This window comes from Siphateles boraxobius, unplaced genomic scaffold, assembly GCF_051911475.1.
Source record: "Siphateles boraxobius isolate OS27281-9 unplaced genomic scaffold, OSU_SipBor_1 29, whole genome shotgun sequence".
Taxonomy (NCBI): domain Eukaryota; kingdom Metazoa; phylum Chordata; class Actinopteri; order Cypriniformes; family Leuciscidae; genus Siphateles; species Siphateles boraxobius.
The window spans coordinates 4,021,322-4,047,364 of record NW_027508908.1 but is presented as its reverse complement, the minus strand read 5'-3'; the positions used below and the strand labels follow the sequence as shown (position 1 = coordinate 4,047,364).

General features: G+C 37.8%; 3 protein-coding genes across 4 annotated transcripts; 1 reads left to right on the top strand and 2 right to left on the bottom strand.

The window, feature by feature from the left end:
- The first annotated feature begins 1,369 nt into the window (after positions 1–1,369).
- On the top strand, positions 1,370–4,869 carry LOC143753632 (inositol 1,4,5-trisphosphate receptor-interacting protein). The gene is made up of 2 exons (XM_077246183.1): positions 1,370–1,502; positions 1,763–4,869. The coding sequence occupies exon 2, from the start codon at positions 1,764–1,766 to the stop codon at positions 3,723–3,725; it is 1,962 nt and encodes a 653-aa protein (XP_077102298.1). The 5' UTR covers positions 1,370–1,502; position 1,763; the 3' UTR covers positions 3,726–4,869.
- On the bottom strand, positions 3,815–8,149 carry zp3c (zona pellucida glycoprotein 3c). Its single transcript, XM_077246184.1, has 8 exons — positions 7,290–8,149; positions 6,480–6,592; positions 6,289–6,392; positions 5,480–5,654; positions 4,710–4,836; positions 4,541–4,629; positions 4,130–4,206; positions 3,815–4,059 (listed from the first exon to the last, which is right to left on the bottom strand). The coding sequence occupies exons 1-8, from the start codon at positions 8,082–8,084 to the stop codon at positions 3,926–3,928; spliced, it is 1,614 nt and encodes a 537-aa protein (XP_077102299.1). The 5' UTR covers positions 8,085–8,149; the 3' UTR covers positions 3,815–3,925.
- Positions 8,150–10,356: 2,207 nt separating this feature from the next.
- On the bottom strand, positions 10,357–19,311 carry herc56.4 (HECT and RLD domain containing E3 ubiquitin protein ligase 56.4). 2 transcript variants are annotated; one of them, XM_077246179.1, is made up of 24 exons: positions 18,123–19,311; positions 17,834–17,951; positions 17,666–17,742; positions 17,332–17,553; positions 16,747–16,838; positions 16,520–16,650; positions 16,256–16,383; positions 16,088–16,167; positions 15,893–15,999; positions 15,510–15,569; positions 15,319–15,424; positions 15,038–15,227; positions 14,793–14,956; positions 14,632–14,706; positions 14,453–14,542; positions 14,255–14,323; positions 12,672–12,821; positions 12,445–12,585; positions 12,185–12,351; positions 12,031–12,094; positions 11,891–11,949; positions 11,459–11,642; positions 11,283–11,382; positions 10,357–11,189 (listed from the first exon to the last, which is right to left on the bottom strand). In XM_077246179.1, the coding sequence occupies exons 1-24, from the start codon at positions 18,367–18,369 to the stop codon at positions 10,981–10,983; spliced, it is 3,030 nt and encodes a 1,009-aa protein (XP_077102294.1). In that variant the 5' UTR covers positions 18,370–19,311; the 3' UTR covers positions 10,357–10,980. The 2 variants fall into 2 exon arrangements, with proteins under 2 accessions (XP_077102294.1, XP_077102295.1); XM_077246180.1 differs by having other exon boundaries at positions 16,097–16,167; positions 18,123–19,078.
- Positions 19,312–26,043: the final 6,732 nt, after the last annotated feature.

Here is a 26,043-nt window from a genome sequence, read left to right as displayed (position 1 = left end):
TATAAACTTTATAAAATCATTAAAATAACATTGCAAATGACTTTGTCAAGATATACCTCTTCAATTGTTCTTATTATGCATCATATTTTGCAATGACACCTGAAAATAATGTTTTAAATGCCATCCATCCATCTTCTTCTTCTTCCATCTCTAAGGGAGCGCCCGACCACCCTGCGGAGAAAGCTCATTTCGGCCGCCTGTATTCGGGATCTTGTCCTTTCGGTCATAACCCACAGCTCATGACCATAGGTGAGAGTAGGAATGTAGATGGACCGGTTAATCGATAGCTTTGACTTACAGCTCAGTTCCTTCTTCACCACGACAGACCGGTACATTGACCACGTTACCGGAAGCAGGCAAGCCACCCTTTTCCGGACATTATAAAATCACTATTATAACATTTACAATCATATTTGATCAAAACTCAACACTTCATATCTATTGAAACATTAGTTTTGACAATTGTGCTACATTATGAGTAATGTGAAACCTGAAAATAGTGTTTTACTGAGGACACTTGCAGTAAACATTTTGTTACCCATCATACATTTCAAATATCTGTATCTAAAACAAAATATGTGCATGTGTGTGTGTAAGCATGCTTACTCTATATTAATTATTGTTGTTTAAGCCTTTCATTCTTTTGTGAATGTGTTTTAGCTTATCCATCATGGATATTTTATGGTGTTGGGTTGTCAGCCTTACATTTCGGTTGGCCTAGACCTTAACAGCATAGTTGGCATGAAAGTCTTAAAACACTTGAACCCCATTAATTGCTGCTTGCAGCTATATTTATATGATATCATTATACCTGTGCTTGTTGGTGAATGTTTTCCAAAATATTTGTTCAAAAACAGTGCAACACCATAACATCACTCATTTAAACCACGCTTTTAAAAGGATGATAGCATTAAAGACAATATCAAAGAGGTGACTAAGTTTTTTATTGCAAACAGTTCGCAAATGCTTGATTACAGAAATGTCAACCTCCTCTATCTGTTAATATAACATGTCAATATATCTTGTCATTCTTTCTACCATTCACAATGGTGAAAAATATGCATTGCACTCTATATTATAAGATCTTACTTCACCCGCCCTTTTTATTTCAAGAAAATCAATCGCTTATAAAAGTTCGGTAATTTAACAGCCCTATTTATAAATAGTTTAATAAGCATCACTGATTATGCATGCAGTAACAGTCAATGACTGAGTGATTCATACTACATTTTTTGGTTCAAACAGAGCAATCGTACAAACTTGCATATATCTTTGCATGTAGAGGTATGTCACCGCTCACCAGTGTATACATTTAAAAAATAGGAAGGGGTTGTACTCAGTTTTCAGGAAGTGTGTTGTCAAACTCAAACTCTGACAGTGTACATCCTGTGTGAGAAGCAAAAAACCCGAACAGAGCCTTGCAAAAACATTTTCAGCCAATTTCTCTTTTCAGCTTTACACTGAGACTCCGTTTTCTGTGCTTAAAGGGGTGATATTGAGAGGTAAGTTATTTAATGATATTAAAGATGTGCATTAAGCAATAAGGATAATGTAAATGTAATAATTTTTGAGAATGACATACACATGTGCTACCCGACTACAGAGTAGTAATATATTAAACTAGATTATTTCAAAAGCATCCCGTTACTCAGTTGTTACTTTATTCTTTATTGTTCAATTATGATGTAGCTTATGGTTTTTCAAATACTTCAATAGGGAAAATACAGCTTTGTGAAGAGGAAGTAACTTTCTTCATTCACAGGATGGAGGACACGTTTCTGCATGCATTAGTCTTTGTCGTCAGTCTGCTACTCTCAAAGGATCACATTGTCTTTCACGACCAAGATGACAGCATCACGGTGAGCATGCGAGACCATGAGCTTGTTCTTCTGGAGGAGGGAGCAAAACTGGAACAAGGGGAGCATGCCGTTTCCAATGAACAGCCAGACTCAGATCAGGAAGTGCCACAAAATCATCACAGGATGCCAAGAAGAGAGGGGGACACGTCAGATGTCCAACAAATTACGCCAAATGTCAAAACCACAGTGCTGCACGAGGAGCAAATGTCCCCAGTGGGAGAGCAAAACGACTTCCGCCAAAAGGCATTTGCACCAGATGACCAGGAAATATTGGATATTGACAAAGACAAATGGACATTGCATATGTCAAAGGAAGGCCTAACACAAGAAAAAGTCAATGTGGATCAGTCAGGGTCTACTGTGGACCAGAATGGCTCTCAGGGGGATGCGACACAGCCGGAAAAGCCACAAAGCGACCAGATTGACACCCATCGTTATCAGGGTTTATTCATCGACCAAAAAACACCAACTTCAAGCCAAAGGTTGACAATGATAACTCAAGAGAAACAATCTAGTGATCAAGAGGACATCTTAAGCTGGTACCTTTGGAAGATACTCTCCTTGATTCCATTATTTCGTGTTTTTAAAAAGTTCCTGGAAAGGGGCTCCAAACCGCAAAGGAAGACGCAACGATGCCTGAGCATCTCCTCCGTAGCTTCTAATATTGATAACAAGACTTTAACTATTTTTCATCACCAGTGTGTCCTGGTTACACCCAGTTACAGCTGGAAAACTTGTGAGTTTGTAGAGGGTTTTGTGAACGACCTTCTGGAAACTGTGAGAAACATGAGCACTGCAGGTTCAGACATGGAGATTGCGGACTTTGTTGGCGTTGGCAGCTTATATGAGCAATGGGCTTCAAAGAAGAGCATCATGTGCGACATACACATACCCATCATCCCACCACAGCTGTATAGCTTCGAGTTTGAGCTTTTGAAAGAAAGTAGAGGTTCTTCAACCAACCAGTACTGTTGCAAAGTCAAGATGGTAAAAAGCAGTGCCAGTTCAATCTGCCCTTGCAACAATTCCAACTTAGATGACGATATGTTGTGCCTTTTACATCCAGATAACAAAAAAGGGGATCGTGTGGCTGAAAGTTACATTACTGACCTTCTATGCCAAGAGAACAGCTCATATCTTGCAAAAACACATGTTGTGAAGTGGTTTAAAACAGCCATTAAGAAAGCATGGAAAGAGATCAGCCACAAATATGAGTTTGAGCTAATATTCCAGAATTGGGAATACGATGGAAGTCTCAAAGTTCGGTTCAGGTCAGGACCGGCCCCGCCCATCTTGTTCAGAGTCACTCCCGTGGTCAGGTTTAAAGACTCAGAGGTACATCTGATCTCCTTTCTTCCCTCTGCTACATTTTCTGATACCCATTGGCCCATGTGTTTTGCACGCTACGAAAACACGCTTCTTCAGCATGTGACCAAAACTCTTCCAGACAATGCGTGCCATATTCATTGTCTACAGATCCTTTCCTTCCTACATAAACACCAAACTAACCTGACTGGACCATGTGGGCTAACAAGCTACCACTTAAAGAATGCACTGCTGCATCTTCTTGTCAACAAACCCTCATCTTGGGACCCTGAGCAGATGGTTTTGAGGCTAAATGATCTGCTGACTTTCCTCCAACAGAAAATCAAAGCTAAAGTGTTTTACCACGCTCTGGTTGGGAACCCTCTAATTCCTACTGAAATTGGATTTCCCAAAGAGTTTAGAGCAGGAAAGCCTATTAACTTGTTTCTACCTTTATTAAACAATGAGTTGTACTTAAAAACCAACACACACTTACTGGAGATGGTTAGAAACCTCCCAGTGCTGATACATGAATATGGATCAGTAAGAAATGTTCTGTAAAAGCACAATTTAATTTGAGATTGTATGTGCCAAAAAAACCTTATGCATTCAAATGTTTACTCTTAGGGTGAAAAAAATGGAACAAAGTATTAGTAAATTCAGTTTATCACATTATTTTTACAAGGCATAACCACATGGACTATAACAGTGTCATTCTATGATCCAACTTAAAACATCTGCCATCTGTAAAAGTGATCCTTCTAGTAATCATCTGATTCCCAGGAAAACTCAAAGTCATCGCCAGCCAAAGGGAACTCAGGCATGGGCTCCTCTGGTGATGAGGTTTCCCTTCCCATCTTCAATTCCCAGGACTCACTGGTGATCATTGACTTACCTGTTAGAGACAGAAAAACTTGTGTCAGCAAATCAAACTTAATTTGGGAAACAAATCTATTAGCACTGACCAGACATCCTTGGAGAAGCAGGACATGTAGATGCACAGCAGTTACAGACAGAGGCATCACCATACAGCTCAGTCCACCTAAAGCAAACAAACATCCACAAATTACTCAGTTGTGGATACATTGAAAGTCTTAAGGTGCAGTAAGCAATTTCTGAGAAACGCTGATGAAAGTGGAATGGACCGAGTGCTAAAACATTTGTAGCCAATCAGCAGTAATGGCCGTGTCCACTCATGAGGGAGGAGGGACCCGTGCTGCATGGCATGTCCATGAATTTGGGGGGCGGCACTATCAGGATAGGGGTGTAATCCTTTTGGGTAGGGGCATGTTTGTTTTTGTGATTTCAAATATCAACAGCATTTCTCAGGAATCGCTTACTGCACCTTTAACTTTTTTTTGTGCTTGTAAACTCACTTCTTGGTGCGCGTGTTATACATGCATGACTTGGCACTAGGTGTAGGAGTCTCTGGTCCAAAGTCCAACTCGCAATGCAAAAACATGGTCTATCAAGAAAAGAGGGGATTTTAAAAGAGGTCAACAAGCCAACCATGTATTAAACATGAAACAAAAAAATATTTCATACCTTACTGGACTGTGGGTGGGAAACCATGCGTTTAAACAGAAAAGCTCCCACACAAAGTCTCACAGTCATCTTGTCATCACTGGTGTAGAACTTTGTCATGGCGCTCTTCTTACTGTCCACCAGGCATCTGTACAGAAATAAAGTTGGAACAAAAAGGAAACTCCAATCATTTTCCTCCTTTACAACAACATAAAGCCAAGTAAAACAATTGAGAAGCACGATTAATCATTAAAAGACTGATCTCAATTCAAACACCCACATTCTTATTCCGAAAATGACAAAGATTTACCGATTACAAACATTTAAATGATCCTAATACTTTTGTGATAAGTTTATAGTTTGAATATTAACCCATCTATTGTAACGGGGGAAAAAAGAAAGAAAGTATAAATAACCTTGAGTAACTTGACTCTTAAAATAACGATTGTATCAATAACATCATTACGCCAGCATGTGATTGTTAACTTTATTTGTCATTGAATAATTCAAGACATTTGTTCCAAAAATGGTAATGCATCCAGTAATGAAACAAGAAGTCAAACATTTTTTTTTTAAATTGCACATTCAAATTAAACATTTTTAAATAGACTGCAACAATTATCTTGTCAGAACCTCTAGTAAATTTGATATTTAGTTTATCCAGAATCATGAAGCTCTATGAAATGAGCAAAGTAAATCTAAACTACAGTCAACAATGGCATTTAATTAACGTAGAAGGCGCAACAATGTACTTGCTTCGTTTAATAAAATAAGGATGTAGATATATTTACCCATAATTCTCAACAACAGAATATTTCTCATTTGACCAAGGACTTGATTTGGAAGTGACAAAACAACGGTTCAGGTACAGCCGTTTCCTGGCTCCCCTGCTGGGACTTTTAGCTTCAAAGCATACGGGTTTGCCAAGGTCAAAGCTCTGGCCAACCGGAAGCAAGTTCCAATACGCTGAAGTCAAACAAAAATCAGTTGTTTTCACGTAATATTACCAGTTCAGTACAAACTAACCTCAAATCAACAGAATTTGTGGCATAATGGTTAGTCACAAAATAGTTGACCAGTCTCAAACAAACACACTGTAAGGCACTTGGAAGTAAACATGGCCAAATTTTGGGAGAATTTAAAAACAAATGTGAAGCGCATTATAAAAGCACTATTAATTAACAAAATTAATCACCAATTAATATACAAAAGCATTTGTATTATAGGCTGTACATCGATTCTTGTTTTTTAGGGTTTATGGAGCTTTGTCACGATGATAAAGTTTTTAAAATTACCTCACAAAGAAAAGGTAAGAGTGATTTTTACCATCTCTTCCAAGTGCCTAACTGTGACCCAAACTTTTGCACACGTGTGTGTGTGTGTGTGTATATATATATATATATATATATATATCTTGACTCTTAAAATAACAATTGTATCAATTACATCATTACGCCAGCATGTGATTAAGGTCACAGGTTTTTATATATATATATAAACTTAAATTCAGCTAGAAAATAAATGTACAGGTACATTACAACATAAGTTTCAAATACACAGAAATACTTGTAAGAAATAAAACAGATTACTTATAACGTACCATCCATTGCAGCAAGTGTGGGCCCTGTTCGAGTTTGTATGGCCTTGTACAAGATTCCACCAGCTATGTGGGGTAAGAATCCTATCTTATAAGAACGATGAAACCTTAAATATAGAAACAAAATAAGCCACTCAATTACATTTAACACACTTAATGCTTTAAAATGTACCAGAAATTAAAAAAAAAATTACTTCGTGTAGCTACATCGAATAGGCACTCTAAACGGCTGTTCCCTCACAATCAGATCGGTGGCATCTGGCATATAGTGGAGCGTGTTCGAGTAAATCACACGATCTGCATCCTCCTGAAATAAAACACATCATCACCAAAAATGCACTTGACCCTTTTCACATTAGCCTACATGGGTAAACTTCTATAGCAGTGAATGAGAGACTATATAGGCTACACATTAAATAGATTTGTGTTCCCATTTCCTAAAATAGCAAAAGAACTCCAACAGTGTTTTAACAAATTTCCAAAAGAGGTGGGGGGTTGATAATGGCAGTCAGAAGAGAGAAAGATGTCAACTTTACAGTCACTCCCACAGCCACGGTGTTAGAAACACCCTCAGCAGCGTTAACTTTTTTTGTATTTTTATTAAAAAGGTACTATATAATACGGAGTATAGTGTTATAAATGTACTTTAAAAAAAAAGTGAAAATATAAAACCTTTGCATGATTTACGATGCCGATGACAGTTGAAAAGTCTGTGAAAAGGGTCCATTCACAGCAGCGCCATCTTTGATTTTTAAAAAGAATGAAAGCGAGGCTGTGAGGGATAGAAACGCATCTCTTCAGTGGGTTGTATTGTGTTTTTGGATTGTTTCTTCTTTCAGAGAAATTTGTCAGACAAAATGAGCTGTGGAAATTTTAGTTATTTTTTTACAGCGGATGCAATTGAAAACACAGCCTCGCTTTCATACCTACCATGGCGCTGCTCTTATGGTCTATTGACGGGGGTGGAGGGATAAAAGTGATAAAAAGAAGATACCGTCACCCACCCCTCGTTGTATGCCACATCCTTTCAGATAGTACAAAAATTGATAATGAGTATCTGAGGCTTTATTGACAACACACGTTCCTAGCTTTAGGTTTTTCCATGCATTGGGGTCGGCAAACAAACTTCTCCGCACTTTCACGTGAAGCCGGTCCATGTAACACATCACCTCCATATTCGGATCAGAGACAGGTTTCTTAGGTGTCACATCGGCCGTTTCGGCCAGAAGTATTGATTTGAGCAGCGGTGGCACCGGCCTACTGTCACTTTCTGGGGCGAAAAGTTCTTTATATAGCATAGACGCCTGTATTCGCACCGTCCCCGGTAGTATTAGCGGACGAAATGGTTTTGAGGCCAATAAACCGTTTTGAACTTGAAATGTTTTTGGGTGCAATAAACCGTCTTTGTCTTGAACTGGTTTTGAGTCCGATAATTCGTTTTTGACTTTAAATGGTTTTGAATCCGATAAACCGTCTTTGTCTTGAACTGGTTTTGAGTCCAATAAATCGGTTTTGACTTTAAATGGTTTTGAGTCCGATAACCCGGCTTTGACTTGAACTGTGTTTGAGTCCGGTAAACCAGCTTTGAATTGTGTCATAAATCCATCACCGTCACCACTGTTGTCATCATCATCATCATCATCATCATCATCATGATGATCTGGGCTTAGTGTGAAACTTTCCATCCATTCCTCCTCTGGGTCAAAGTCAACATCAATATCAGTGTCAGCATCTTCAAAACGGAGCGAGTATACATTATTAGAGCTGAGAAAAACAACCAGAAGACAGTTCAGCCACATCTCTGCAGTTTCTTGCTACCGCTCCTCTTCTTAATTTTCCGAGGCTGTCCCTCCATCTCAATACATTTGTAGTATTTGCATATCAGTGTGACAAAAAACACCTGCTGTTAATTAACTAAACCTGAAGGAGCTCCACCAAAAATAGGTCAAGTTTGACCTCTGCTGGATAAAGCCGGTATTGCATCTAGGCCGGTCCCTGGAGCGTATGATCACACCGGTGACCGGTGTTTATGTATAAATTTTTATATTGCCTATTCCGCATCTCAAAGCTTGCCACAAAGAACCGGCCAAAGTAGCCAAATGATTATTTACATTTAAATAGTTTATTAATAAACTAGTGTTTTCTGTCAGTTTTCGGTTAATTTATGAGACGAGCTCCAGTTCACGTCTCCGTGTCCTAATTATATTGTCTACTATATTTGCTTTTTTTATTAATCCAGCCAATTTGTGAAACATTGATTTAAATGAAGATACAATTTACAAAACGAAATTCACTTGAAACAAAACTTAATAAGTGGTCAAAATTATTTATGACCCATTCCAAATGTTTAGCCTACTACGGAGCCCCTAAAAGGGCCGTGGTGGTGGAAAAAAATTAGGATGGGAGAATTTTTTTTTTTTTAAATCTTTTGCGTTCCCTCGCAAAACTTTTGCGTTCCCCCGAAAACTTTGCGTTCCCTCGCAAAGTTATTTGCTTCCCCTCGCAAAGTTATTTGCTTCCCCTCGCAAAGATTGCGTTCTCACGCAAAACCTGTTGTGAGCTCGGACAGACACTTCCTGTTTAATGTCCCGCTGGCAGTGCTTCAGGGCGCCGTACGTTAATGGAACGTTTCATTTGTGACTCAAATATAAAGAAATGCGGTCAGTGCTTAACTAATGAACTTCCCGAATCAATATTCTTGAGCTAAACGTTGTTAAAAAACAAACGACACCAATTTAAAATCACAGTAACCTAGACAACGAACTACAGCCCAATTTTCCTCAAAACGAGCTGCAGGCTAAATGGATCTTTATGTGCAGGCGGCTGAGAGACAAGTCAAGGGACCATCTGCAAAGTGCAATATAACCCAAAAAACGACTACATCATCAACTCATATTCAAAAATACAAAAATAGTCATTAACTTCAATGTTACAAACTGTAGTGCCACCCAATTCAGCTTACACATCAATGGTGACCCACTGGTCATACTACACTGCTTTTACACATTTTATATTATGAAAAATATTCAATAACTTCACTGTAACACACCAAATTTAGTTCACACATAACTGCTCTAATATTGGTTATACAACACTTTGTCTTCCAAATGCATAGCTGTAAATGTAACTCTTTTATCCAAAGGTAGCTACACATTTACATTCTTATGAGTTCCGTAGTGTCATAGTTAAGCTATAGAATATGTTTAATAATATAAAATGTGCAGAAGGGTTTGGGGGTTTGCACTTTGCAGACGGCCCCTTATTTGGACTTGTCTCTCAATCGGCTTTGAGGAGAATTAGCTCGTTGTCTAGGTTACTGTTATTGTAAATAGGTGTCGTTTGTGTTTTAACAACGTTTAGCTCGAGAATATTGATCCGGGAAGTTCGAATAGCCTATTTGAATATATTGCAAGCTTCACTGAACTCCTTGAGTTAAGCACTGACTCATTTCTTTATATTTGAGTCCAAGTTCAAACACTATGAAACGTTCCACGTACGGAGCTCTGACTGAAGCACTGCCAGCGGGACATTAAACAGGAAGTGTCTGTCCGAGCTCACAACAGGGTTTGCTTGGGAACGCAAATATCTTTGCGAGGGAACGCAAATAACTTTGCAAGAGAACGCAAAAATTTTGCGTGGGAACGCAAAGTTTCTCGGGGGAACGCAAAAGTTTTGCGGTGAAACGCAAACGATTTTTTTTTTAAAAAAAATTCTCCCATCCTACATTTTTTTCCACCACCACGACCCTCTAGGGGCTCCGTAGTTTTCCGATAGGCTATATAGGGCATATCTTATATGAGCATACTCATCTCATGCGGTTCCCTTTTCATATAATCAACATAGATGAAATAAATAAAATAACATTATATTATTTAAACATAGGCTATATATGAAATGTATGTTTAAGTTTTTTAACTTATATTTAGGCGTCACATGTACAGACTTCATGTAGGCCCATGATTCGCTCTTTTGTTGTTTCTTTCAGGATCAAAAATACAACAATGAAAGCGTTTATCTGTATTTCCGACTGATGAGAGCTATGCATATAGGCTACATTCATAAATCAGTCAATTTTGAATTTTATTATGAGATATTTTATTCTAATGTGATCAGTGACTCAAGCACTGATGGACCAAAGAGCAATCCCCCCCTCACAATATAGTTCCCACATCCCTGCTTAGTACATAAACTTATTTTTTCTTGTTCTGCTGCCTCCTTTCTTTGTTCCATGTGTTAGTTTTTGTATACAGTTGTAACATAAAAGAAAAAGAAAGTGGGTGGGTAAAAGAACCACCAAATAACAGTATACAGTAAGGTTATGAGGTGACATAGCAGTACATGCATCAATGTTATATATGATAAAACATTTTTTTACAAAATGCCTTTGTCCAGTTATTCTACCATCTGTAAAGCATAAACAATGAAAGTTCATTCAATATATATAAAACAATATCTACTGTATACTGTTGCTCTGACATCTATACAGTTTATTTACAATTATTTACAGTTTTAAGACACATATTTAAATTGACTGAGTTTTGTTGCATCTATATTTCAAACTAGTAACTGAAAGAAGTTCAGGGAAAGAACATAGTTCATAGTTCACATAGTTCATGTAACATTTTAAAAACATAACCTACAAGTTTGTATATTTTGAGGTTTGGAACCTTAGTGGTTTGGAACATCGGTGGATATTCATCCTCGTCCAAAAACCTTACAAAAGTTGATTGCATGTACTAGCTTGTTGCGAAGTGTGTTGATACTGCTGTATTTGGGAAGAATTAATCTGCCAAAACAGGTCTGAGCCTCTGGCAAACGGTGATCTGCATCAGGACCGCCTGACTGACAAATCTTCAGAAAACCCTTTGAGAAACCTCCCACACGGTCCGTTCCATACAAGAACACTGAAGAAAAATAGGTAGAGTGAGGATGTGAGGCAATACAAATAACGATCCTTAAATGTCCATATGATGTTGTAGATTCATGTTTAAGCTTACTCAGAAATTTCTTCTTGTTCTCTTCAGAGAACTCAAAGAAAACAGTCCAGAAGTTCTTGATAAGCTCATCAGAGGCAGAACATCTTTCATAGGAAGCAGACTGAAGACAGAGCAGAAAAAGTCTTAAATACTTGTTGAATTCTTGTTACAAATTTGCAAGTTTGCAATACACTTACCTGGTGAAGCTCCTGCCAGTCATGTTTAGGGGAGCCGTGGAGAAGCTCCTGCAGTTCTTCAGGGTGGAACATGCGCCAGATATCGAGCGGGCAGCCCTTAGAGAAACCTCTTGAAAAATGCTCGAACTGATTCTTCACAGACTTGTTGAAAACAAAGTCGACATACAAATCCACATACTTCTGTCTGAAAAAAAAGAAATCAAGACAAGCTTGAATAAGTCTAAAATGCTTTTGAAGAAGAGATAGATAGATAGATAGACAGACAGACAGACAGACAGACAGACAGACAGACAGATAGATAGATAGATAGATAGATAGATAGATAGATAGATAGATAGATAGATAGATAGATAGATAGATAGATAGATAGATAGATAGATAGATGTTAGAAAGTGCGAGGGAAGAATGAGGTTAGTTAAACAAGTACACTACCTATTAAATTTGGTCACTGGAATTTGACCTCCGTTTGGAATGAGCTCTTGTCCTTTGACCTGAAAGAGGAAAATGGCTCCTGTAAGTATTTAAACAACAGCTGTGTACACCTTTATACAAGTGAATATAGACTGTATTACTGTGAAATCCAAAAAGAGTATATCCACGACGTCCTCATCTTCCTCGAGAAGGCTTTTCAAACTTCTAATGTGGGATTTATAAAATATAATTAAACCATGATCAGCTCTGTAAAAGCACTGTGAAACTTACAATGTGTGAAATCTAATGGTTTACCTGGCCTCCACAGGACACAGTTCCTCCAGATCATCCAGAGTGACACTCAGCTGGAGGAGTTTCTTGAACAACGCCAGTGGGAAGTCAATGTTTACGTAATGATGGTTGTACAGCGCCATTCCACAGATAACGCCAAGATAGTAAAAATCCTTCTTGCACTGCGTGCGCTGAAAAGACACAAGCATCGTAACGCATATGAGACACATGCGGAAGACCACATAAGAAGTCTATGAATAAGGAGTGTTTTGTGTAGAGCTTACATTAGGATTGAACCAAACCAATAAATTCTCATGGATATCCAACACCCTTTTCTCCCATTTGAGAAGAGACTTGGAAAGGAGGGAGAAGAATTCTGCTGATAAGCCCCTCGCATCTATTCCATTCTCCCCGATGAACACGACCTGCACAGCAGACGTTTTCATAATTGTAAAGGTAAAATGCAATATCAGACATTTCAACTCTGATTCCAACTATGTAATTCTTTCACCTTTAATAGATTAAAAAATGAGTGGGTGTTTTGTTTGAGATACTTTAGCGTGTCTGTCAACAGTGAGTCCCTGTTTACACGCAACAGGTTGCCATTTAACATGAGCATCTCTTGGTCAGGAAAGCTCCCTGTGGACTCCTTCTGCAAGTACTAAGAAGAGTAAAATTATGTTAGCTTTAAAGGGGTAATCCACCGAAAAATTTAAATTCTGTCATGATTTAGTCACATTTGTGTCATTCCAAACCTGTATGACTGACTTTCTTCAGCAGAACACAAGCCTATTCTGAATAATGCTGGTAACCAAACAGTTTTGATGCACATTGACCTCCATTGTATGGTCCATACAGGCATTTCTCAAAATCTCCTACACTCTTAAGCCGGGGACACACTTAACGACTGTAACGCCGATTATGAATGTAATTTAATACTGACGACTGATCATGCCCAAATGTGCCAAGTAGCGTTCAGTTGATGTTTTTTAAATCTGCTGCAGTCGTTGGAAGTGTGTTCAGTCAGTCTAAAAATGTTTCAGCTAGTCGTTAAGTGTGTCCCCGGCATTAGAAGAAAAGGTTCTATATGGAACCTTTAAGGGTTCCGTCCGGCGCCTCATATATAGAACCTTTTAAAGGCTTCCATTATGAGATCATTTTATGGATTTAGTTTCAATTAATCATTTTTGTAATACATTTTTTATTTTAAATTAATGTTATGAATCAAACAGCATGTAAACATACTTTATCTCCTGAAAAAAATGAAATAACATGAGAGTATTATGCAATCATTCAAGACATTTCTCCTTATAGAGCCTTCTTGGCGTGAAGTGTTCTTTGAACCTTTTTTTCTAAGGCCCTTTTTACACCTGGTATTACATGTTTTGGGTGATTGGATCACAAGTGGACAACGCTAAATACAAGTGTAAACGGGGTCTAAAACGTTTTGAGCTTGTCTACATTCAACCACTTCCAGAAGTAGTCGAAAACAAATTTGACCGCATTGCTTAAGATGCTCACATGGTTGAAAGCGTTCGAACAGAAACAAGGCCGTGTTTACTCCTGGTGTTACATTTACATTTTTACATTTATTCATTTAGCTGACGCTTTTATCCAAAGCGACTTACAATTGCTAGACATGTCAGAGGTCGCACCCCTCTGGAGCAATTAGGGGTTAAGTGTCTTGCCCAGGGACACATTGGTGTCTCACAGTGGATTCAAACCCGGGTCTCTCACACCAAAGGCATGTGTCTTATCCATTGCACATTGTTAAGATGTGTTTTGGTCGATCGAATCACAAGGCGAGGAAGACACATTCCCGTTTACACCTGGTGTTTTAATCCGTCTCTTTTGTCCACTGTCAACCACTTCTGTCCTGATTTCTTTGAGGGGAGGGTCTATGAGTGGGTAAATGTATGGGTTTTTCCAGATCTTTTGATCTTAATACCAGGTGTAAACAGCACCTAAGAGTGTATGTTGTGTCCCACATAAGAAAGAACATCATACAGGTTTGAGGGTAACCGTTGCTTAAGAATTCAGTTATTTTGCATATTTACTGTATTTATTGGATATGTACATCCATCTCTGACTTACATGAAACATTCTCTGTTTAGATACCATGTCAGCTGCAAAAGGGAACTTGACCAATATTTTAATAATTCCCTGGGGGAAAAAATCCATGTAAATACTTTAAAGATTTTTTTAAAGTTATTGAACACAGAACACTAAAAAGGTCATGCAAATCTGATTGAAATATTCATATGTATCATGACAGAAGCCTTCAAAACTCACAAAGAAGTAGTCTTTCAATTCCTCCATATCGTAGAAATCTTCTTCTGTGAGCCAAAAGCTTGCATACATGTCTTCAATGGTGGCTTCCAGCTATTGATGTAAAGAAAAAGAGAAATTTCTGGTATTTTGGCTCAAAAATATCTTTGTGAAACAGAATGCACTATTGCTTTGATTCTCACCATATCTAAAAGATTGTTGATCTCATGAATGATAAAATCACTGTTTGTGATGTCATTGTGGCTAGTGCAACAGACCTTCACAACAGAGACAGTTAAGTATAAACAATTATTATACAATAAGGTTCAATTAAATCTTGAGATCAAATGTTTAAAAAAGACACCTTATTGAGCATCTTAAGGATCTCCAAAAAATTCTTCAGGCGTCCAGTAAAGTCATGGTCGGTTTCACTGCAAGAAATCTGGCCAATCAGCTCACCACATTCTTTCTGAAACAACTTCACTAAGTCTTTGAGCCAATCGTTGGGGAGTTTGGACCAGTACATCACTGAGAATATATCATACAAATACTTAGACAAACACAACAAGGCCAAAGAACACAAAGGTTGAAATGGTCCTCCAGCTTTACCTAACACCGTACGAGCATCTAGATTCAACTGAAGGATTTTGGAGGCCAGTGCTCCAGTGAGTTCAGTTCTTTGTTGTTTCTGGAGTCCTCTGATGAGCTCAGGGAGGAGAAGGTAAAGTCTCAGAGCTTCCACACCAGCTGGATTTGGGTGCAGAGACTTCAGCAGTTTATTGTGAACCACTTTCACCACCTGAGGGCCAAAAATGATGAACTGCATCTCACTCATGCAGTTTAAAATGTAATGTAATTAATTTTTTATAAAAAAATTGTTTCATCATTACCTCTGTTATTGACTGTTTATCCTCTAATAACTTTTTAAAGGATGTTTTAACCAGATCAAAATCCAATCCACAATGCTCATCAAAAGTCTGATAATGTTCATCACAACTATAAGGACAGAACATTACATAATCTGTGATGGAAGGAGTGATTTTAGCCACAGAAATGACTAGATCAGACTACCTAATTTTACCTTGTTTTGAGGAAACTTCCATTCAGAGAAGCAGCAGAGGAGAACACTGTGTTTATTTCCCTGTAAACAACAAAACAATACTTTATAGTCCATTTATATGCCCTAATATATTAAATTGCTCAACAACAAAACCTCTAATTAAATTAAAAAGTAAGAATCCTACGATTCACATACTAAATTGTGTAAACATTATATAAAATCAATACTATCTGATTTTTCTGCTATTTAATATCAAGTTTTAAAAGAAGGACAAATGCATTAAGGTCACAAAACACACCACATGTTTTTTTCACAATATTCTAAGAGCATACACAAATGCTGTACACTGAATTTATAACAATATCTTGAAAATCAAGTGAACAGAAGCTAAGCCAAACACTCACTTCTTTATTGTTGGCCATGTATCACTTCTAGACACCCATCGTTCAATCATTCTGTCATTTAATGTCAAAACCCCTCTGTGATTGGATTTTGGCTTACTTTCAAGCTTCTACAAAACGCAGAAAAGTAAATATAAGTAATCACGGTGCAGCAATAATTTGTATGTAAAAACTATTTATGAATAAAAATAGACCCGCCTGTGTTACTTTGAAAAACAAGGCAAAGGAATGATTCTCCCCAGCGATGAGCTTTTCAAATGTGTATTTATGATCACATTCTGTGTGCAACAAACATTTAGTTCAGAGAAACATTATGAATGTAAAATATTCATAACAAAATAACCTGCTAAAAGATTATTTAATCACCAGTTGAGAGATCCACGGGGAAAGGCACAGACTGCTTGATCATTTCTCCATTTCCCAGCTTCCCTTGCATCCCACATCCAAATGAATAGATCATCTTTGACGATTCGACTGATACGAGTGTGTGACGTCTTAATTCAAGAAAGAATCAAAAACCTAATCATTGAGCTGATCTCAAACATTAGACATGTTAACCATGTGAGGAAATATAAATAAATCTGCATTACTGCATTAAAACACTGATTGCTTATGAAAAGTCTAGTTTACCTCCCACATGTGACCTGTGACACTTTAGATCCCCAAAGTTCAGCAACGACCCGCGGATGATGTTCGTCTTTAAATGAGTTGTGCCCAAGCTGGCCAAAACCTCCTGACCCAAATGTGAACACGGTGCCGCCCTGAAACATGAACAATTCATTACATTTTCGGTCGAGCTTATTGTTTGCTAAATATGGTATTATTTATAATATGGATATTTAAAATATTACAAATACCTTTGATAAAGTGGCAGTGTGTTCCCCTCCACATGAGATGGACACAGTTTTCTTTCGGTTCAGACTATTTACAACCGTTGGGACGTGTCTGTCTGTGGTGGAAAAACAGTAAATTCATCACTTCCAATGCTTTGATATTTTACACAGTATTTCACAAAATAATGTAGTATATTTATACAGTATGTGCTTTTACTGATTGATGAATCAGAAAAAGAAATAATTATATTTCTAGCCTGTTTTATCATTTGCTAGATGAGGGCAAAAGTCTATACTTTTCCGATACAGACCACAAATGCTCGAATGTCTCAGAAGGAAGTGGTACACGAATATTATCTTAGCTAAACATCTTGCAGTGTCTGGGCTAACACCTCAGAGTGTGAAAACATGATAGCTAGATTGGTTTGTGTCTCGTGTGTCTGCTTCGATGCAATATACTAGGAAAAGAGAACTTAGCTCTGATTAATTAATTTTACTCTTCATTTATTATTTGATTTTCTGCTGTTAAGAAATAAAAATTGACTTAATTAATCTGACTGGATCTCCTCCTTAAATCACTGATTTAGTTAGATGATGAAATATTCAGACCTGTAGTGTCTCCGAGGCCCAGCTGTCCAGCCGAGTTCTTTCCCCATCCGAACACGACTCCAGAGAGAGACAACACAAAGCTGTGGTCTCCTCCAGCGCTGATCTGAGCCAGTGGGATCCCACGCAGACTCTCCACACGTTGAGCTGACAGAGACTTGGGCTGTTCTTTCTCCAAACCCAGCTGACCGTGAGAGTTATCACCCCATACGAACAGCTGACCATCTGAAAGACCAACAACAGCTCTGCATATCTACACTCAAATGCCAATCAATTCATGTCAATCATAAGATGCCAAAAGACTAAAACAGATGTTAGATGAAATGGTTGTGAATACCCTTGGTTAGTGCCATTGAATGCTGGTCTCCACACGTGATCTGAATCACCTGCTTGTTTTCCAGACCTTTAAGAGGACTGCAGAGAAAAGACAATCTGTCAGATATACTGTATATTTGTTATTATCATGTATTGTAATTTATACGGTAATGCCTATATAAAGACATACCGGCACACAGTAGATTTGTCCATAATGAGAACTCTTCCTCCATAAGCAAGAAGAACCGCACCATCTCTTCCACAGACAATCGATCTGATTCTGTCATTCTTCTTCAGCTGTGCATGCTCTGGAATAAATAACATAATGTTATCAGTTCAACTTCTATTCAGACTGTAAAAATACAAACAAACCAACATGTTTACATAATACATGGAATTTATCTTACATTTAATAAGTATTGTAATGATCATTTTAACAATAAAAATAAAATAGTTTCATTTATTTCAGGCTTTCATACCTAGTTTCCCATCATGATCACAGTTTTCACCGCGCAATCTCAGGAACGAGACCTTTCCATTCCTGATAAATCCAACAAAACTCTTTCCTGCTGACATGTCCTGAACTGGTGATTTCGGACACACGGATCGTATTCCACATTTGCCATGTTTGACTTTGTCAGGCTGTGAGAGACCGAAGCCCTCTCGGACCTGCGCTCCCCAGTAGCACAACATGTTCACAGCTGATGGACAAAACAAAGCCTCCATCTGACTGAAGAACACACCCTCACAGATGAAAGCAAACACGCTGGTTTCAACCAAAACGAAACCGGTTTCATTTCCTCTTAAGTGAAACTGTTTGGGAATAAATTATGCTTTCAATAGAGTGAATAGCTAAAACGAACAACAAAGAAAAGAAATGAGGAATTTAGTTGCGGTAGGCAGTTAATTGGAAAACGAAACAAAAATGTATAGGGACATATTTCAACCAAAAATGCATATTCAGTGTATTTTTCTCTCGTGTTGTCCGAAACCAGTATAACTTCATTTCATTTCAAAAGGCAACATTCAATCCATGTATTTCATGCAACGGAAATGATTGGTGACGAATCGATTCTGTACGACATGACATCTCTCCCACATCGAGATCTAGGCCTACATGTCGATACATACATAACACACATACACGCTAGTACGATCCAGTTGAGATAAACATATTGACGTATGAATAATTTTATAACAAAACAGTTTGCTCAAAACACGATTCCAAGTTACAGAGTGCGACGCCAATGTTTCGCCTAAATCATTGGTTTAGATCCACGTCTGCTTTTTTCACTCCATTGTGAAAAAAGTCCAGCAGAGACTGTAGTAGCCTACTTCCTTCGCCAGCTGAGGAAGTTCAACTTGCCACAGGAGCTAATGATTCAGTTCTACTCAGCCGTCATTGAGTCTGTCGTATGCACATCCATCACTGTCTGGTTTGGTTCAGCTACCAAATCAGACATCAGGAGACTACAACGGACAGTCCGGACTGCGGTGAGGATTATTGGTGCCCCCCTGCCAACCCTCCAGGACCTGTTACCATCAAGACGCCGACTCAGATCACTGGCCACAAGAACATCTCGGCACACGAGTTTCTTCCCACAGGTCATTTCCCTCCTGAACAGTTAACATATCTCCCAAGGCATATGCCTGTAAGTGCAATACTCCCACTGTTTAGTGCAATATCCTACAACTCAGGTGATAGGCCTACTTATATGTAGATTTATTTATTTATAATATTCAAAACACTGTGTTCATAATCTGTAAATCTGAAAATGTCTATTCTGACTAAAGCCAACTGTGATGCTTTTATTCTCTTATTTATATTTTTTTATTCTTATAATTTGTAGTATTATGTTTCTTGTTGTATTTGTATATGTCAACTGGAAGCCTCAGTACCAAAACAAATTCCTTGTGTGTGCATGCACACTTGGCAATAAAGCTCTTTCTGATTTCTGATGTCTGATTTCTGATTTTATGATGTCAATAAAAGAAATCTGGCCAATCAACTGATTGAACCCCACCGACGAAACGGAGGGATCTGATTGGTTCACTGGTATTTTCTTTCAGGGGCGGTCGTCGGTGCAAGCAAAGAGTATAGATTCGAAGAACAAGAGAGATGGTTCTCACTGCAGAACATGAAAGAGATCTAAATCCTCCCACCTTACATATACCTAAACCTACCCATCTCCGTCCCCTGATCCCTAAACCCACCCCTAATCCCTAAACCCACCCCTAATCCTACCCATCTCCACCCCCTTGGATCTTGATCCGACTCCTCCCCGTGGCTCTTATGTACTGCATTGAGGTGCTACTGGAACAAGAGGCGAAACTCTGACGCTTTATTTGGAAACAGCCACTAGGTGTCGCTTCGGTAGCGCGGCCGCCATTTTGGGGTGAAAATTCCAGTTACATGGACAACAGCACAGAAAACAGTTAATCCAATCATTAAATACACATTTGAGGTAGTTTTTTCTTGCTTTATTGTGTATTTCCATTTTATGCAACTTTACACATTTATTACTATTATTAGTTACCAACTCCACTAGGCCTGAAATATATTTTGTACTTTTTACCCATACAAAAATGTAACCATATGTTATATTTTAAATAGCATGACATATATCTATACATATATTTGACTTATCTGAGAACACAATATAGCCTATGCCTGCAACATATATGAACATTTATGTGTCCAAACATGTGAAGAAAATATTTGAGTTAATCTATACTGTATATATGATAAATCTGCATATATTACAGAGTATAGTATTTCTCGCATATATGGACAACATTAAGTATAAATATGTGACATAGGCCTACATATGTTTCCCAAATATTTAATAAATGTATGTATACATGCATGTGATACTGATGCATTGAAATAAGTACATATAAATGCGTCTTAGGCTACATATATTTAACATGTGCATATGCGGGAAAATATATGGCACTTACATGAAAATGGCCATTTTTGCTATATTGTTACATATATGTCTGTGTTTTATATGAATTTTGTATATATTCTCATATAGGCAGCAGAAATACATGGGCACTGATTAGGCTATATATGTAATTTACTTATATTACATTTCTGTATGGGTAATCCCCTGAATATGCTACAAACATGAAGATCTTATAGAACATGATGGACAGTGGCTGTGTTTTTTTGTTTACACATAGTCTTGCTTTAAGGGTCATAAGATAGTAGCTACTGCAACAACAAAAAAACAGTTGACTGTAAAGCTATTCTATATATATTATCCAACATTCCCAATTATCTGATATAGCATGTCCTTTACTTACTGTTATATGTTGGTATTAATTCAGTGTTTGTAATGCTAAGGTTTTGTGTGGGAAAAAAGTAGAAAACTTGTCTAAGTCTGTGAAATAATCTGTTAAAAGGGATTTGATGATCACTAGTCTAGTGATTGTACGTTATTCTGTGTTGTCATCATTCAGTTTGGATTTGATCTTTAATGTAGGCTACTTTAAAAAAAAATTTACAAAGCAGCTGATATTGCCATCGCGACAGCAAAAAGTTAGTGGATAGTGATGGGAAGTCCGGCTCTTTTCAAAGAATCGGCTTTAGAGCGGCTCGTTCGCGAACGACACATCTACAGTGGACTGCCGAGGCGCTTTCACCCCAAAATGGCGGAAGCGTAGTGCTGCTGCTGGGCGCGTTTGTTGCAATGGAACGTTCTATTGAGTTTCGCCTCTTGTTCTTTGGTGCACGTGCAAAGCTAAACCGAAATGACTCAAGAAATGACCGCTGTATATTACCATGATATTTACATATAGGCCTACTAACGCGTTAGGATAAACAACAACAAATGGAAATTCATTGTTACCACACAATTTGAAGTTAGGTAGCGAATAAAAATGTAGAAATTATACAATATTCTCGTTTTGTTTCACATTTGCGTTACTGAATGACTCCATTGGTACAGGCAGTAAACCCGCTGTTTAGTGTTTAAACAAAGGCTGTCGTATAAGCTAACGAGCTGACTACCTATAGGCAGCATTTTTGGGCATGTATTATATAGTTTTTTATTGAATGACTTAAGTGAGAGGGGCTGTAAACATGCTATTTAGTTTTAAAACAAAGGCTATGTTTCAAAACCCATTGAGCTGCCTAAATATTTTTTTTGGAAATCATAGGTGCCTAAAAAGTGCTGTCTGTGTTGGCATCTTGCTAAGTTTTGACATAGCTGAAAGGTAGCCTACGTGCTGCATTTCGAATATATAGGGATAAACAAGCCCTGAGGCAAGTCAATAATTTGTTCATTTCCTCCTTGTTTTTCAGAGAACTCCTGGTCAAGACTGTAAATTCTTCAAGACACGAAGCGTATTTTGGGTCCCATTTTGTTTCAGACTCTTCCCACCTGATCCATAATTGTGGGGTCCAGCCACCACGGAGTATGTCAGTGGCTCTTCTCATGCTATATGCCACGCTAAACGGGTCTTGTGTCTGCGGCAAGACAGTTAAAGGGCAGCAACCAGTAGCAGTATTAACATTAAGTGACATGGCATGATCTGACGCACAGAGGCCAATGGCAGTTGGCACATCCGGTGGCACATCTGGTCTTCATTGACATGTGCCAGTGGATAGTGGCATGTGTCACTGACATTATATCGACAAACTGACTGACACCGAGTCTCGGAACATGATTAATCGATTAATCTGTCAGTCACAACTAGTGTCACAAATTACGGTGAGTATGTTGTGACACTAGAGACTGACAGATTAATCGAGCACCTATACTGACGTAATTGTGACACAAAACCCGAAATAAATAGCCTAATTTAGTGATATTTTAATTATCAATTAAAAGTATCATTAAAGTCAGTAATATTTTTCAAACGTGTTATTTGTGTCACGTCTGTATTTGATCGGTATGTGGCACTGTATGTTTTGTAATACCAGTGCTACTTTATGTCGTTTATCTCGCAAAGTCACAAACTGGCCATTCTAGGATGGGTCACTACGAATAACGTATTAACAGTCGCGTCCGTTACTGTAAAACTTTATTTTTGCGTGATGCTTCACGGACGCTGCCAGTAGGTGTCAGTATAAGTGAGTGTAAAACTGGCCAGCACAAGATTCTCATCTGTGGCTTTAATATGTCACAAATAATTGTATTGAATTATGTATAATAAAGTTGTAGCTACACATTAACTCGGTTATGTAATAAATCATATGTTTGACAGCATAAAGCAAATTGTTATGCAAGTGGCACATGACGCAATCCATTGGCACATCACACGTTTTAGTGACACATGCCAATATCCACTGGCACATAAAACTGGTCAGTAAAACTGATATGTCTCTTTATGTTGTGGCACCTCCAGTAGTGACACCTGCAGCTGTCTGCCTGAGTATAATGTCGATTATGTAACATATGCACATAGTTAATTTTTCAACAAAAATGTATTTTATTTATTGAATAATTCCATAAAATTATTTTTGAAATATTAAAGGTACCGTGGAAGGTCCTGTGTGCCAGAAACGTTTGTTGAATTTTTAAAATGCACTTAGCACTTTTTTTTTTGCTCTTGTACAAATAAAGTTGATTGCTAGTAGCTCAGTATGTAATCCTTTTCAGATACATAGCCTAACAAATTATTTGTAATAATAGATTTTTTTTACACTTTTTGGAAGGACTTGAAATATTAAAGCCAAAGATGAGAATCTTAAGCTGGCCAGTTTTACACTCACTTATACTGACACCTACTGGCAGCATCCGTGCAGCATCACGCAAAAATAAAGGTTTACAGTAACGGATGTGACTGTTAATATGTATTCGTAGTGACCAATGATAGATTTATTTCGTGTCTTTCCTAGAATGGGCAGTTTGTGACACTAAGGGAAGATAAACAACATAAAGTAGCACTGGTATTACAAAACATTTAGTGGCACATACCAATCAAATACAGACGTGACACAAATAACACGTTTGAAAAAATATTGCTGACTTTTATGCGTTTAATTGATATTTAAAATATCACAAAATTAGGGTATTTATTTAGGTTTTTGTTTCACAATTACGTCAGTGTGGGACAGGTGCTCGATTATCTGTTTTAATCATAGACTGTAAAAAACAGTTCTCTTCCATTGGCGAGAAGTGAAGCCGCCAGTGTCCCGGTATGGCGCTGACATCTTGGGACTTGAGTCTGCGCAGTTGCGATTTCGGGACCAGACATGCGCAGTAGTGAGCAAGAAGTAAAGCCGCGAAATCAACGTCCCGCTCTGGTCCGCCCTCACTCTCGCTGAATCAATCGTAAGCACGCGCCTCTCCTGCAGAACAAACCATTATGTCAGTGTGAAATAATTAATTATAGAAATTTAGATATTACATTTGAAGCTCCAATCTCCTCAGTCCTCCAAAGATCCCGAAAAAAGTCTGTTGTTGCTTCAGTGACTACTTTGCTCAGAGAAGCTGTCAATCACAGCTGTCAATCATGTACGCCACAGCGCCGTTTTTATAGCATCAAATAACTAACTATAAACTAACTTATTTTAAAAACAAACACTTGAAATTACATCAGTGTGATAAAAACTACAGTAAATGACAGAAACTATCTTTGGAAAAAATATATGTGAAGTGTAATTTAATTGTTTAGTTGATCTCACGTCCCGTTGAATAACATGGGGAGGCGGGGTTTATGAGCTATACTAGGACCGGCCACCGGGGGGCGATCGAGACGCTTCAGCTTCACTTTTCAGGGCTTGTGCGGCACGCTTGGTTTTAATCTGCAGTCCGTAGTTTTCCCTCTTTGTCGCCATCTCTGTTCGAAATTTGAAATTGCAGTTATTCGCTGGCATTCAGAATCACAGATTCTACTTTTTGGTAGAATGTATGTATGAAAGTATGATCAACATAAGAATTTTCACTGGAAAATGTCTTCTGAACAAGTAAGTAAAATCCACTTTTGTTCTGACCAACTAAGGGGGAAAAGCATTGCAGTAAATCGCGCTGATTAAATAACGATCGCTTATCATATCACGTCAAACCGTCCAAATTATACTTAATTCTCAAATTGTTAATGTTCACAATATCAGCATTGCGTGACTACATTTAATGTGTATTAGGGCTAACGTTACCTGTAGTTCAGTTTCCATTTCTGTGCAGTCTAATTTCTAATTGTCATACCAACAAATTAATGTTCCTTAGAACTGGTTCTCTTTGAAATACGAACACACGTATCTGTAATCAGATGCATATTTAAAACTGGAATATAATCAAATTATTAACTTTCAAATGCCCTTCTGATATTTGTCCTTGTTTTCGCATGGGTCCGGTTGCAGTCTCTTTTTTTCTGTAGCCACTCCGAAGTCTTTTGCATTTTACAACGGGTGAATCTCCAGTTGTCACTGGTGATTGTCATTTGAACCTTTCTGGATCCACCATCAAATTGATAAGTTTAATTATATCAAGTGCTGTTAGAAAAGACTATAGATCTCCACCTCCAACTTCCTCACACGCAATATAGCCTACTAGCTGAGACACCATCTTTATGTGTACAGATGTGACGTAATGACGCAAATACATGCTCAAATTTACCGTGGAAATCCACCAGTACCAATGGAGATAAAAACATTATTACAAGCTTGCCATTTTGAATCGAGCTAAGGCAAGCAGATAGTGTTGAACACTGGCTGGTTATGTACTTGCTCAAAAATTTAATTTGGATAATTTTTAACCCAAAAAAGTTACGGACTGCAGCTTTAAGTTTTTATACTCATTCATAGGGCTGTCACAATTCCTCGATTAAATTAGTAATCAGATTTGTAAGGTGAATAATAATGTAATGAATTTAAACCTACGCTAATAAACAGTTCATTACGATTTCGAAATAAAAGTTTAAACCCTCGTTCTGAGTTTGAATGTTTTGATGTCCACATGTTCTTGTACAAGAAATTACAGTGGCTGTAGCATTTCTATCTTAAACAGGTGGACAGATAGTAAAGATTAAGTAAACATTTGAGTTAAATGTAATTTTGCAAGTATTTAGGATGGATTTGATCTGTTGTAAAGTGTGACAACACCAGGCCGTTAGCGCTCTCTGCAGGCATTTGACATATGACATATTACAAACCATATGATTACTTGCTTCTGTTACTTTATTTGTACCAAATATTATTGCCTCATTGTTAATATGCCTATTATACAGTATATGCCTCCTTTCTCTGTTCCATGTGTTTAGTGTTTCTGCTGCAACAATTGTCTGCAAAATGTTACATCCAAAATGTTTATTTCATGCTAGTTATGTTGTCAGTAAATTGGCCAATGCCACCAAAATAAAAAGTGCTTTTGTCATCGTGTTTGCGCCGCACTTGTTAAAATGTTTAGATGTTTTTTTCACCATGGAAATATTTGTTATATACAAATGTCA